This window comes from Loxodonta africana, chromosome 4 (genome assembly GCF_030014295.1).
Source record: "Loxodonta africana isolate mLoxAfr1 chromosome 4, mLoxAfr1.hap2, whole genome shotgun sequence".
Classification (NCBI taxonomy): Eukaryota; Metazoa; Chordata; class Mammalia; order Proboscidea; family Elephantidae; genus Loxodonta; species Loxodonta africana.
Genome location: NC_087345.1, coordinates 79,887,375 through 79,902,661, shown reverse-complemented (window position 1 = coordinate 79,902,661; position 15,287 = coordinate 79,887,375). Strand labels below are relative to the sequence as shown.

Sequence of the window (15,287 nt, the reverse complement as noted above, 5' to 3'; positions counted from 1 at the left end):
CGAGGAATTCTGGGAAATTTTGAAACTTCTTTTCCTAAGCAGAACAAATTTCAACGAGTGAGTAAATCTTTCTTTCAAGTACTTTCTGCACCTTCAGACTTCCCTCTGAGGACACAGATGATCTGGCCAACCGCTATACGGATACAACAGTTTTTAGGTCTCTCTGCACAGTCCACAGGAGCCCTGGTGGTGCAGTGGTAAAAGTGCTTGGCTGCTAACTGAAAGGATGTGGCAGTCTCCTCCCGTAAAGATTTACAGCCTTGGAAACCCTACGGGGCAGTTCTACTCTGTCCTATAGGATCACTACTGAGCCGGAATCAACTTGATAGCAGTGGGTTTAGTTTGGTTTTTGCACAGGCCACCGGTGGGGACAGATACCTTCCCCTCCTCCACCCCAAATGTGCAACGCAGTTTCTCCTCCCTTTTGCCTCTCTTTCACCTTCAGACTAGGTGATTTGGGGGCCCTCCAGGGCAAAACCCAACCCTTGACTAACAAAGAAAGCTGTATTGTGTGCCCAAGGGAGGGAAGGAGGAAGGAGGGGTGGGGTGGGAGCAGGCTTTGAGAGGACACCACCAACCAAAAGTGTGGGCAGCTCTCAATTACCTCCATGACAGTGACCTAAAGTGTCCTGCCAATAATTCCCTCTTGTTTGAGTCACCCTTTAATGGTCTATCTTAAAACCCTCCTTTTTCCCCCAGGCTTCCTATGCTGTGGAAAATCTGAGGAAAAATTTCAGCTCCAACCTTTGTCCCCAGGCCTGGCAGCTCCCAGGAGTAACAACTGTCTCCATTGGCCAAGGGACATTTCTTTCCCCAAACAAACCAACCTCCCCTCTCATCCCCCACGCTGTACTTCTCCTGGCTGTGTTGGCAGCTGCTTCCAGGTTCTACCTGGGACTGGCTTCATCTCTCAAGTCAGATGTTTGGCTGCCCTATCCCTGCAATATGGAGTCATGCCAGCTGGACACACACCCCTTCCGGAGCCCCACAGCTGCTGAGACCCTGAGTCCCGTATTGGTAGCTCTCTCCTGGGACTGTGTCGCTCGAGAATTTCCCCAGCAATGGCCTCTTCACTGCTCCTGGCCTTCCTGTTCCTGGCTCTGGCCACAGTGGCCACATGCAGAGCTGGCGGTCAGTGTCCAGCATGTGGGGGGCCCACCTTGGACCTGGAGAGCCAACGGGAGCTGCTTCTTGACATGGCTAAGAGAAGCATCTTGGACAAGCTGCACCTCAGCCAGCGCCCAACACTGAGCCAGCCTGTGTCCAGAGCTGCTCTGAGGACAGCGCTGCAGTGCCTCCATGGGCCCCCACAGGGGGCGTTTCCAGAGGCTAACAGGGCACAGGATTATGAGATCATCAGCTTTGCTGACACAGGTAGGTGGCTGGTCTATAGATCTTTCCCAAAACCTGACTGCTCAAGGGAAGGAAAAATTTCCTAACCTAGCCCCCAATTCCCTCCCCCAAACCATCTCAAACTCTGTTTCCCACAGCCTATAATCTCCTAACCCCAGGCTCCCACTCCCCAAGCTGTCTCTGGTAGCTCAGACCTGGCTAATGGGCAGCTCAGAAATTGGTAAATTTCAATTCTTCTGAGACTGTCTGCCTTATCTCCTCTGGGTCTTCTCTCTGCAGGCCCCATAAGCTTCCAGGCTGTGGCCAAGCCTATCTACTTCGTGGGCCTTGGACCCAGGGGCCTGGAGCTGAGGAGTCTGTCCTTTCTCCAGCCCCAAGGTCCAGCACCTCCCCACCCCACCCCACCTCACCCCATCCACTCCTCAGATGCCTTATTTGGGTAAAAGGAGGAAAAGTAAAACACTAAGCTTATAATGCCTCTCCTCCCTACCCCCTCCCCTCTTGCCTTGATACCTCAGGTCCATATTACAGCAGTGTCAAAATGGGACGGAGAAAAGTACATAGAGGATAGAAGCGGAAGAGAAAGTTACTTCTTGAACGGAGAGGAGTTGAAGTGTTTAGTGGGCAACTGCAGGGAAAATCAGGAATTCAAAGACAGACTCCTAGAATCAGAACACAACCTGAGGTTTTTGGGCTCTAAGCTTTTTGCAAGTTCTTTCTTAGGCCTAGAAGGCCCTTCCCATTCCTGGCCCTTTTCCCCTGGTCAGCACTACTCCCTTTCCCCTCAGGACCCAGGATGCCCATCCTTAAAAAGCCCACTCTGACCTGAGGAGGGGGCACTCCCTCTGTAGAGGACACATCACCTGCAGGTATAGAATTGTCTTCCATGTTTTGTGAAATCTGACTTCCCATAGAATGTCAACAGCCCCTTGAGGTCAGGAACTGTCTTTTATTCCTCATGTTATCACCAGGAGCTAGTGTGTAGTAGAAATAACTAACGCTTACCACTATGGCACTGGGTTTTTTGTTTACCACTATGTACTCTTTGGAAACCCTATGGGGCTATTCTACTCTGTCCTATAGGGTCGCTATGAGTCCTAATTGACTCCACAGCAACGGGTTTGGTTTTGGTTTGGTTTTTATAAATGCTTGGAGCCCTGGTGGTCAAGAGCTTCGCTGCAAACAAGAAGGTTGTGTTATGGGTTGAACTGTGTCCCTCAAAAATATCTGTCCACTCAGCTGAGCCATGAGTCCCAGTATTGTGTAATTGTCCACCATTTTATGTGATTTCCCTACGTGTTATAAATCCTATCACTGTGAGGAAACGAGATGGATTAGCGGCAGTTATATTGATGAGATATACAAGATTAGATAGTGTCTTAAGCCAAGCTCTTTGAGATATAAAAGAGAGAAGAGAGCAGAGAGACAGGGGACCTCATACCACCGAGAAAGCAGTGCCTGGAGCAGAGTGCGTCCTTTGGACCTGAAGTGCCTGTGCTGAGATGCTGTCAGACCAAGGGAAGAGTCATGTGTCACAAGGACCTTCCTCCAGGGCCAACAGAGAGAGAGCGAGAAAGCCTTCCCCTGGAGCCGGCACCCTGAATTCGGACTTCTAGCCTACTGGACTATGACAGAATAAATTTCTCTTTGTTAAAGCCATCCATTTGTGGTATTTCTATTATAGCAGCAATAGATGACCAAGACAGGTCGGCAGTTCGAATCCAGCAGCCACTCCTTGGAAGCCTTATGGGGCAGTTCTACTCTGTCCTAAAGGGTCCCTATGAATAGGAATCGACTTCACCCACAACAGGTTATACAGTCCTTAGGAACTCTGGTGGCACGATGGTTAAGTATTTGACTGCTTACCAAAAGGTCAGTGGTTCGAATCCACCAGCCGCTCTGTGGGAGAAAAGACCTGGCGATCTGCTCCCATAAAGATTACAGCCTCGGAAGCCCTATGGGGAAGTTCTATTCTGTCCTATAGGGTCGCTATAGTTGAAATCAAGTCAAAAGTGCACAAAAACAATGCAAGGCGTATTGTTTTCTAAGCCCTTACATATACTAACTCCTTTAGATTCTCACAGCAACCCAACAAAGCAAGTATTATTGTTATCCCCATTTTAGAGATAATGAAACTGAGGCACAAAGAAGTTAAGTAACTTGTCCAAGGTGACGTGGCTGATAAATGATGGAGCCAGGCAGCCCAGCTCTCCTTGACCTTGACTCCTATACCACTCTGCTTCTTGTGAACATAGTAGATGCTCAATAAACATTGGTTCTGTTAAGTAATCAAACCATGCTGTAGGTCAGCTTGACCACAGTCTAGAGTCCCCGGTGATAGTTGAATCCCTAATCTAGTTCAAATAGGAGTTTCCTCTCATGATTAAGAGCACAAACTTTGGAGCCAGACTGCCTGGGCTCAAATCCTTTTCAGCTACTTATTAGCTCTGTGACCTGGGTTGTTAATAGTTAGTTTTCTCATTTGTAAAATGGGAATATGAGGTACATTTATGGTTCAATGGTAGAATTCTCACCTTCTAGGCAGTAGAGCTGATTCCCAGTCAATGCACCTCGTGTGCAGACACCACCCGTTTGCCAGCGGAGGCTCGCATGGTGCTGTAATGCTAAAAAGGTTTCAGCAGAGCTTCTAAAAGAAACTAGGAAGAAAGACCCCGTGATCTACTTCTAAAAATCATCTGATGAAAACCTTGTGGATCACAACAGTCTGACCTGCAGCTGATTGCGGAGATGGCACAGGACCGGTCAGCGTTTTACTGTGTTGTGCTTGGGAACTCCTTGAGTCTGGGGCAGACTGGATGACAGCTATCAACAATGACAACATGGAGACAATGAAAGGATAGTTGAGAGGATTAAATAAGCTAATACAAAGTACTTAGAGCAGTTCCTGCACAGAATAAATGCTAATTAAATGTCTGATACATTTTTTTTTTTTTTTCAATTTCTAGGGTGGGAGGGAGCAGAGAATTGAGAGAAGACTCAGCTCCTGCTTGTAAAGGGTTTAGCTGCTGCTGCTGGGAATATGTTAATTAGAATGTAAGGCAGAATGAAATAAATGTTAGATGAGGGCACAAAAGCATGCTGGGCCAGGAGTAACTCATTGGGATCTGGTGAGATAGGAAGGTATTCCAGAAGAGGGTAGCAAATGGGCTTGTGTTGTAGAGTAAGTTTGACTTCAACAGGTAGAGAATGGTAAAGGACACGCTATACCGAGGGAAAAATATGAGCATAGATGTAAAGCAGCAGACTGCGTTTGGGATTGAAAAGTAGTTTGAGATGGATGAAGATAAGATGGGCAGATGAACCATGAACCATGAATCCCTTAAACACAGAAGTCCTGGTTTTTTTTTCACCTTTCTATTCCTGCTGCTTAGCCCAGTCCTGGCATATTGTGACAGTAATGATGGTTACCAGATACTGAATGTACCTGCCTCATCTCATTTAATCCTGGCAAGCACTGCTTAAGGTAGGATTTATTATTCCATTTTATGAGTGCAGAGGCTGAAACTCAGAGAAGATAATTTACACAGCCAGGGTCATACAGCTTCCCAAGCAGCAGGGGCAGGATTCAACCACTGTTCTCCTGACTTAAAAGCCTATATACTTTCCACGTATTTGCTAATGAATGAAAGAATGAATACAACATTCAGGCCAGAGAGAGCCTGATCTGAGATGAAGGTAAAAAGGAAGTTTGGAGGTGAGGATGACTGAAGCCTGGATTCCACCTTTTACATTTAAATATTTTAACTGGAAGTTTTTGTTCCAGTTTAAGCTATCAAATACACCACAGTGTGAAAGAAAGATCTGAGAATTGTTCTTGCTGGAGATATGAAGAGAGAGAGCCTGAGCCTCTGGGGAAACCAGAATATGGAAGGGTAGAAACCAAAGGGCCAGGGATACTGGGAGCTCTGGGAGTTATGCATTAGATACCCTGTACCTCTCATTCTGCTTAGGTTCAGTTCTGGAAGAAGCATCCTGAAAATGTCAATCACTATGTCTGCCCAGCCTCCTGAAGGATTGTTGCTGCCCCCAGCTTTTGTTTCCGTTATCTGTTGCTAAGTAACAAACCACCCCCAAAGAGTAGTGGCAGAAAACAATGATTTACTGTTTACCATTATTTTGTGGTTTGATTTGGCTCATCTGGACAGCTCTTCTGCTCCATGTGGAGCAGCTGAGGTCACTCACATGGCTGCACTCAGCTAGGAGCTCAACTAGGGCTGGGATATCTAACATGGGCTGTCATCCTCCAGGGCCTCTCCCCATGAGGCCTCTTAATCAGTAATCTAGCCCAAGCTTCTTTAAAGTGTGGAGGCTGGCTTCTAAGAGGACAAGTCTCAACGCGTAAAATGATCATCCATTTTCTGTGTGCATTTGCTAGCTAACATCCCACTGACAAAGAAAATCATGTGGCCAAGCTGAGAATCAATGTGGGAGGGAAATACACAAAGGTGTGAAAATCAGAAGGTATTGTTCTTTGGGAACCATTAAAAGTCAGCAGTTGGAGTCTACCAGCCATTCCTTGGAAACCCTACGGGGCAGTTCTACTCTGTCCAGTAGGGTTACAATGAGTCAGAATCGACTCCATGGCAACGAGTTTTTTTTTTTAATGTAGTAGTGGAACCCTGGTGGCACAGTGGTTAAGAGCTTGGTTGCTAGCCAAAAGGTTGGCAGTTCAAATCCACCAGCCACCCCTTGGAAACCATATGGGTTTCCTATAGGGTTACTATGAGTCGAAATTGACTCTATGGAAATGGGTAATATAGCAATGTACCACTGTCTGCCCTCTGGCCACTAATAATTCACGTCCCTCCCACATGCAAAATGCAATCACCCCCTCTCAAAACCCCCAAAATTAGGCTTGAAGTTTCATCTGAATCAGGTGCATGTGTAGGTGAGGGTCCTCTGATACAGTCCTTCAGGTGCAGGGCCTTCAGTGGTGTGCTGCAGCTGGCTCATGATTGTCCATCATGTACATCTCTTCCTGACTCCTCATTGGGTGATATCATATTGGTAGATTGAAACCAGTCATGGGGTGGGGGGGTGTATTTATACTATTGAAATTGGCAAACACTACAAATCAGATTTTTTTTTTTCATGAAGAACAGTTGTTAAACATTTACCAGCACACTGCTATCTGTGACCTAAAAATACAAATTATCTTCCACCCACACATTTAACATACAAGGTTGAGACAGAGACAGAATAACCATGATAGACGCTCGTGTTCAAAATGGGGGATGGGGAAGTGGGAGACATAGAGCGGTCACTGACCCACAGAAATTCTGACAGCCGGCCAGGCACGTATCTCAGTCCACCTCAAATCCCAAATTCCCTTGGTTAGGCCCTGGTTCTGCTCACTGATAGGATGTCTCATTGCTCATCACTGCTCTCCTCAGCTTCCTGATTGACCTTCTCAGCCTTCGCTCTGCCCTCCGAGATGTTCTTCCTTTTCAATAGCAAATGGACTGTGTTTGTGGCTGAGTAGCGTTCTCCGCCTGCTTCCTGCCCAAAGAAGTTGGGGGCCCAGAGACTTCTTTTCATTTTGAATTGCCTCTGCCCTTTTTAGTCCAAGCTGGTGTTGCTTTGCTTTCACTCTTAAAATTCTTCGTGGACCTTCTAAATAATAAAATGGTAGTCTACTTAATTAGACAAAAACCACCCCACTCTATGCAGATACCTCTCTGCTTCAAGCTACAAGTCAGAGTATAGTGGGACATCAGCCTCAAAAGTGTTAAAAGCCCCTTTGTTTAGTTGAGAGGGTCTACAAAGTATCACTTTCAATTTTAGACCTTAGCAAAGGGTTTACAGTGACTGTTTTGCTCTTCACTCTGAAGCCACACTTTACTGGCAGTGCCTTGGATTTGATTTTTGCCCTGAGGCCATTTCTTTCTTTGCAAACCTTTTGCCAGATGGAAAGGCAAGGAATGAGAAAGGATTTTTTCTTCTTTTTTTCAATCTAACAAGTCCTAGGTTAGAAACATTTTCTCTAAATTCTACTTGAAAATTGAAGAGTTCCTTTTTTAGTTCATCTCTCTCCTGAAATACCTTATCATAAAATATCATAGGCAACTAAAATAAACCAATTGGCACTTTCAGCATTATGCCTGGAAATATCATCAGCTGAATTCACAACTTTGTGAGATATCTTTTCTATCTTCCAAGTTACCACAGGCTATAGCCAATACAGGCTATAGCCAATACGTAACACAGGTGTTCCCCTTTTTCCAGCTTCCAATAGCAATTTCCTCACTGTTATTTCCTATCTCCACTAACAGTCTCCTCACCTTCTAACCTCTGCTTGCCACCTGCCATGTGTTTTAGATTTTTCTTATGCTGGCACTTCTTTATTTTTATTTTCACTGCATGGGGAGCGTGTGCCTTTTTTAAAAATACTTTTAGGTGAAAGTTTACACAACAAATGAGGCTCCCATTTAACAATTTTTATACTAATTGCTCCGCGACATTGGTTACAATTTTCACAATGTGTCAGCATTCTCATTATTTCCGTTCTGTTTGTTCTGTTTCCATTGATCTAGCTTCCCTACCCCTCCTTGGCTTCTCATCTTAGCTTTTGGGTAAAGGTTGACCATTTGCTCTCATATAGTTGATTGTTTAAGGGAGCACATCACTCATGAATGATATTGTTTATTTTATAACCCAAACTGTTATTTGGCTGAAAGGTGATGTCTAGGAGTGACTTCAGTTCCAGGTTCAAAGGTGTCATAGCTCAATAGTTTCAGGGGTTCCCCTAGACTTACTGGTTCAGTAAGTCTGGACTTTTTTAGGAATTTGGATTTTGTTCCATATTTTTCGCCATTCCATTTCAGACCTTCTGTTGTATCCCTAGTCAGGATGGTCAGTAGTGATAGATGGGCACCATCTAACTCTTCTGGTCTCAGGCTAGAAGACACTGTGGTTCTTGTGGGCTATTAGTCCTGTGAACTAGTTTCTTCTTTGAGTCTTTGTTTTCCTTCACTTTCTTTTGCTCCAGACAAGTAGAGACCAATGGTTGTGTCTTCGATGGCCTCTGGCAAGCTTTTAAGACCCCAGATGCCACTCACCAAACTAAGATGTAGAACACTATCTTTATGAACTATGTTATGCCAATTGACTGAGTTGTCCCGTGAGACTATGGTCCAAGGCCTTTTAACCCAGTAAACCAAACCCTCAAGGTATTTGGATACGTCTAGGAAGTCTCTGTAACTGTGCCTTCTATGTGCTTTATTACATATATGAATATATATGTAGGACTCAAAAACATGTATATACATGTCTACTGATGCCCCTATTCATACATGCACGTACTCATATGTGCCTTCCTATACACATATACCTATGTAAACGCACACATACTTTTTGGTTGCTACTACTGTTGTTGCAAAATTGTGTATTTTACAGCATTTACTGAAATTGTCCCTTATTCTTGTTTACTTCTCAGTGTCTTCGTTTGCCTTGACCAAGTTCTGCAGACTTCACCCACATTGGGTATTGCCTTTCCCACAGTCAAAAATAACAAGTGTCTTTTATCTAGAAAGGAAACCCTGGTGGCGTAATGGTTAAGTGCTATGGCTGCTAACCAGAAGGTTGGCACTTCGAATCCACCAGGTGCCCTTGGAAATTCTATGGGGCAGTTCTACTCTGTCCTATAGGGTCACTATGAGTCGGAATCAACTCAACGGCAACAGGTTATTATCTAGAAGCGATCCCCCCACCCATCCCTGGTAACTATCAAAGAACATTGCTTTCTGTGTGTATACTTACTCTTGACATTTTATAAAAGTGAGACCATACCATATTTGTCCTTTTGTGTGATTGATTTATTTCATTCAGCATAATGTCCTCCAGATTCACCCACGTTTTTTTCGTGGACTCGTCATTATTCTTTAAAGTTGCATAGTATTCCATTGTATGTATATACCACAATTTGTTTATCCATTCATCCATTGATGGGCACTTTGGTTGTTTCCTTCTTTTTGCTATTGTGAATAATGCTGCAATGAACACAGGTGTGCATATGTCTACTTGTGTCACTGCTCTCCTATCTCTAGGATATATACCTAAGAGTGGGATTACTGGATCATGAGATATTTCTAGCTTTTTGAGGAAGCGCCATATCGTTTTCCATAGTGGTTGTATCATTTTACAGTCCCATCAACAGTGTGTAAAAGTTCCAATCTCTGCGCAACCTCGCCAGCAGCACTTCACTTCTGATACTAATTTCTGTTTCAGTTCTCTATTGATAAATAACAAACCACTCCAAAACACAGAGGCTTAAAACAGTAAATGTATTATTTCTCATGATTTTGTAATTTGTCTGGGCATCTGGAAAGTTCTTCTGCTCCGTATGGTATAGCTAAGGTCACTCATGCAACTGCTTTAAGCTGGGAACCCAGATGAGGCTGGCACATCTAAGATTGTCTCTCATCCTTCAGAGTCTCTCTCCATATGACCTCTTAGTAGTCAAGCCTAGGTTTCTTTCACATTATGGTGGCTGGCTTCCAAGAGGACAAAACCTCAGTGAGTAAGTACTTATCAAGCATCTGTATGTATGTTTGTACCGTGCTTGCGAAGGCCCCATAGGCCAAATCAAATCGCATAGCCAAGACTAGCCTTGAAATAGGAAGCAATTGCACAAAAGCATAAATATTGAGAGGTGTTGCTTATTGAGGGAGTCAACAATGTAACAGTCTACCACATCTCCTTCTGGTCCTGTTTCTGCCTGCTATAACTTAAAGTGTTCTAACTGTAGAGTGTTCAGTGACCTAACCAGAACAGAATAGTTGGGTTGATCAGACTTTTCTTCCAAGATGTTAGAATCGTGACACCGGAAGATCAGCTCGCTTAGCTAGGATGAGCTGAATAAAAGTTCCTGCAGACTCAGGAGCTGGAGCCACTATTTTGGGACTTGAGGAAGCTGACAAAGAGGCAGAAGTAAATTCACCATGAGAGAAAAATGGACCAGACTTACATAGAGAGATAGAAATGGGAGAAACAATGTTGGTCCTGAGAGCTGTTGAGAGTAGCCTTATTCCTGACTTTCCAATTCACACAAAGCCTAGTTGAACTTTACTTCCTGTTATTTGCCTATGAGAATGTCTGTTGCATCCCCACGATAAAGCATCCTATATTTGAAAAAGAAAAATAAGGTCACTAAGGACAAATCGTAAAGGGCATTTAACTACTCGCTAAAAGAGTTTGGACTTTATTCAACAATATGGTTTTTGAGATGATGAATTTTATGATCCAGCCAGGTTTTTGAAAAATAACTCTGGTGTCAGAGCAAAAGAAAAATTAAAGAAATGAAAGACCATTCCTTCAAGAAATGTTTATTGAGTGCTTACCGTGCATCAGGCACTAGGGATACAATGGTGAGCAATACAGGTACGATCTCTACCTTATTAGAGCTTACATTACAGCTTGAGGGGAGGAAAGGATAGAAGTAAGCGCATTGTGAACAAATTAACAAAGAACCAAGAATGACAAGTGGCTAATAAAAGACCATTAATCTGGGGTGATGATGTTAGAGTTGAAAGGTACTTTAGATAGGGTAGTCAGGGAAGCCTCTTTGAGGAGACAAACGCCAAAAAGGAGTTAAGTTATACAAAGATCTTGGGAAGGACATTCCAGGTAGAGGGAATAGCAAGTACAAACACCGTGAGCTGGGTACATGCTTTATCAGTTCAAGGAACAGAAAAAGGCAGTATGAGTAGAGTATAGTAATTAAAGGGGCAGAATGCCTAATCATACAAGTTTTATATATAAGTCATGTTAAGGAATTTCGATTTTATCCAAATAACAATGGGAAGCCTTTGGAGGGTTTTAAACCGAGGAGATTAAGCTGATCAGATTTATGTAATAAAAAGATCACTCTGGCTGATATGTGGAGAATGGTTTGGGGGACAAGCAGAGGTATAATTAAGGTATGGCAGGTAGGGCGTTTGCCCTGGGCACCACTTGAGGAGGGGCGCTAATGAGCAGTTTCTATTGGCCAATGAAGTGTCCATCCCCAGCTGTGAGAGGTCATTTAACAATTTAAAACTAATTGCTGTAGGCACTATTTTCCGTAGATGGGCCCCTGGGCAAGAACGAACTACTTAGGAAGTTATTGCCACATTCAAGAAACAGATGATTATGGGATGAACTAATGTATAGCGGAGGAGGTGGGGAGAGGTGAAATTGTATCCTAAACGGAGGTGGAGTTGACAGATCTTGCAGATAATTTCAAAGTAGGGAATAAGGAAAATCAAGGTTAAGCAATGCAGTTACAAGGAAGGAGAAGACTAGAGAAGAGCTAGTTTTGCCTGGGAGGAGAGGGTAAATCTAGAGTTCTTTGAATGTGTTAAATTTGAGATATCGTTGGATAGCCAAGTGGAATGTCAAATAGGCTGCTGGATATGTGAGCCTGTGACTCAGGGAGAGGTCAGAGTCAGAGATATATATTTGGGAGTTATCAGCATATAGGTAGAATTTAAAGCCATGGGAATCGATGAGATCATTGTGGGAGAGACTATGGATGGAGAAAAGAAGAGAGTTCAGGACTTCCAGCATTTAGAGGTCAGGCAGAGGAAGAGGAGCTGTCAGCAAAGGAGATCAAGATGGAAAGGCCAGTATCACAAAAGCAAAGAGAAGGAAATATCTCAAGGAGAGAATGGTTAACTGTGTCAAACACTGCTTAAAGGTCAAGTAAGATGAATATAAAGAGATGAAACCATTGGATTTGGCAACGTGGAAGGTATTGGTGATCTTGACAACGGCAATTTCAGTGGAGTGGAGGAATAGAAGCCCAATTAACGTGTTTCAATAGGACAAGTGAGGAATGATGAGGGAAATTAGGGCAGTTGTACTGAGGATAGAAAGAAATGATGGACGTCAGAACTATGGTAGTAAAGGACTAGGTGTGCAGAGTGAGGGAGGTGATCATAGAGTTTCTAGGGATAATAAGGAGAGTAGTGATGCTGCCAGTTAAAATAACAAGAGGACAGGTATATTAGGAAAAAAAATAATTATTTCCATTTCAGACAAATTGCTTTGAATGTGCTTATAGGACACTCATGTGGCAAAATTAAGCAGTTAGAAATTTAGGCCTGAAGCATGGTAATTCCCAAATTTATATGACCAGTCCAGATGTGAAAAATGGTCTGGACTAGACATACAGATTTTGGAATCATCAGCAAAAAGATTGTGTTGACAGTCCATGCATGTGGATAAGAGTCTCCTTCAAAAAAAAAAAAAAACCCAAACCTTTTGCCGTTGGGTCAATTCCGACTCATGGCAACCTTATAGGACCAAGTAGAATTCCCCCATAGAATTTCCAAGGAGTGGCTGGGCGATATGAAACGCCGACCTTTGGGTTAGCAGCCATAGCTCTTAACCACTTCACCACCAGTGTACAGTAAAAAGAAATGAAGGTTAAAGATAGATTTTGGAAAACTCTTACACTAAAGGGATGGACAGAAAAAGAAAAGCCAGCCGAGAAGACCAAAGAAGATTCCTAAGAGAGCTATGTCATGAAAGTGAAGAGAGAAAAGATTTTTCAAGAAAGAAGGGTGGTCAGTAATGCCAAAGGCTTCAAAGAGTTCAAGTATGCTGAGGACAGAGAGGTAGCTGGTAGAATTGACACTCAGAATAACTGGGGCTTCTTCTGTCCACAGGCCTCTCCACCATCAACCAGACTCGTCTTGATTTCCACTTCTCCTCTGATAGAACTACTGGTGTCATAGAGGTCCAGCAGGCCAGCCTCATGTTCTTTGTACAACTCCTTCCCAATGCTACTGGAACTTTGAATGTGAAGGTCCTTGTGTCAGACCCACATAACACCAACCTTACCTTGGCCACGCAGCACCTACTGGAGGTAGATGCCAGTGGCTGGTACCAGCTTTTCCTTGGGCCTGATGCTCAGGATGCCTGTAGCCAGGGGCACCTGACCCTGGAGCTGGTGCCTGAAGGCCAGGCAGCCCAGGGTTCAGTCATCCTGGTTGGGGCTGCCCATAGGCCTTTTGTGACAGCCCAAGTGAGAGTTGGGGACAAGCACCGGGTTCACCGGCGAGGCATCGACTGCCAGGGTGTGTCCAGGATGTGCTGTCGACAAGAGTTCTTTGTGGACTTCCGTGAGATTGGCTGGCACGACTGGATCATCCAGCCTGAGGGCTACGCAATGAACTTTTGCACAGGGCAATGCCCGCTGCATGTGGCAGGCATGCCTGGCATTGCTGCCTCCTTTTACACTGCAGTGCTCAATCTGCTCAAGGCCAACACAGTTGCAGGTGCTGCTGGAGGGGGCTCATGCTGCGTGCCCACTGCCCGGCGCCCCCTGTCTCTGCTGTACTATGACAGGGACAGCAACATTGTCAAGACTGACATACCCGACATGGTGGTAGAGGCCTGTGGGTGCAGTTAGTCTATATGTAGTACAAGCAGCCCAGGGTGGGATGGACAAACATGCCCTCACAAAGGTGACTTTTCTAGAGGTAAAGGAGTGACTCCATTACTGCCTCTATCCAGAGGGTAGACAGCCTTCTTCCTGAGAAACCCATGGAAATTATCCCACCTTTGACTTGAGAAGATCTTCATCTAAGGAGAGTCACTGTACCATGTCCATAACCACAAGCCTCTCTCTTGGTACATAGTTCACCCAATAAGCCCACACGCTCAACCCCACCCCAGGGACTCTGATCCACTTACAGTCTTGAGTGGTACTAAGTGGTTTCTGCAAAGACAGCCTTATTCCACCCCTAATCTACCCCAAAGCCCACTCCTCCCCCTTGGCTTTTCTACTCAATTGTCCCCTCTCCAGGATGACTTGACTCAGCCCTTTTCCTTGATTTTCTGGATCTCCAGAGAGCCCCTTCCTTGGATTCACCAAAGATTAGGTTACTGTATTTCAAAATGAGTCTTACCCCCTGTCCTTAATACTGTGTCTTGAGCCCCTTCCCTCTTACCTGCGCAGGTGGGCTGCTAATGCTCTCTTTGCATACCTCCAGCCATACTTTGCCATTCTCTGCCCTGCTCTATGCCTTTGGGAGCTGACCAACCTGAGCTATCTATCACCTGAGATCCTTTGCCTTCTGGCTTCTTGATGTTTGACTAAGGGGAGACAAAGATCAAAGGATAGAAGGAAACAGAGGTCAGGGTTTTACTCCTGCTCCCTCTCTACCTAGGTGTCATGGTTCTGTGTAACTGTGGTTGTATCCCTAAAGCTCCTGTCTGGCTGCCCCCTTCCATGCATGGCTCTAGCTCTGCCTGAAGTCTGTTATCACTGCTTTAAAGGTAGGGGTCATACGAGATTTAATGGTCTGACTGAGACTGGAGGAACCCTCAAAAACATGGCCCCCATAAAACAGTGGCCAATACTGGGGAAGCCAGCACAACTTGTACAAGGCAAGGTCATGGAAGCTCCATAGATACATCCAAACTTTCTGAGGGACTGAATTGCTGGGCTGAGGGCTGTGGGGACCATGGTCTTGGGAAACATCTATCTCAATTGGCAGAACATAGCTTATAAAGAAAATTCTACATTCTACTTTGGTGAGTAGTCTCTGGGCTCTTAAAAGCCTGTGAGTGGCCATCTAAGATACTCCACTGGTCTCACCCCGTCAGGAGCAAGGAAGAATGAAGAAAACTAAACACACAAGAGAAAGATTAATCCAAAGTACTAACAAACCACAGCCTCCACCAGACTGAGTCCAGTACAGCTAGGTGGTGCCCAGGTACCACCATTGACTACTCTGACAGGGATCACAATACAGGGTCCCAGACAGAGTTAGGGAAAAATGTAGAGCAAAATTCTAACTCACAGAAGAAGATCAGGCTTCCTGGCCTGACAGAGACTGGAGAACTCTTGAGAGTATGGCCCACAGACATCCTTTTAGCTCAGTAACAAGATCGCTCCTGAGGTTCATCCTTCAGCCAACGATTAA

General features: G+C 44.7%; 1 protein-coding gene across 1 annotated transcript; it reads left to right on the top strand.

Moving 5' to 3' along the window:
* The first annotated feature begins 1,061 nt into the window (after nucleotides 1-1,061).
* Nucleotides 1,062-13,768, top strand: INHBC (inhibin subunit beta C). The gene is made up of 2 exons (XM_003405149.2): nucleotides 1,062-1,374; nucleotides 13,023-13,768. The coding sequence occupies exons 1-2, from the start codon at nucleotides 1,062-1,064 to the stop codon at nucleotides 13,766-13,768; spliced, it is 1,059 nt and encodes a 352-aa protein (XP_003405197.1).
* The last annotated feature ends 1,519 nt before the right edge of the window (nucleotides 13,769-15,287 follow it).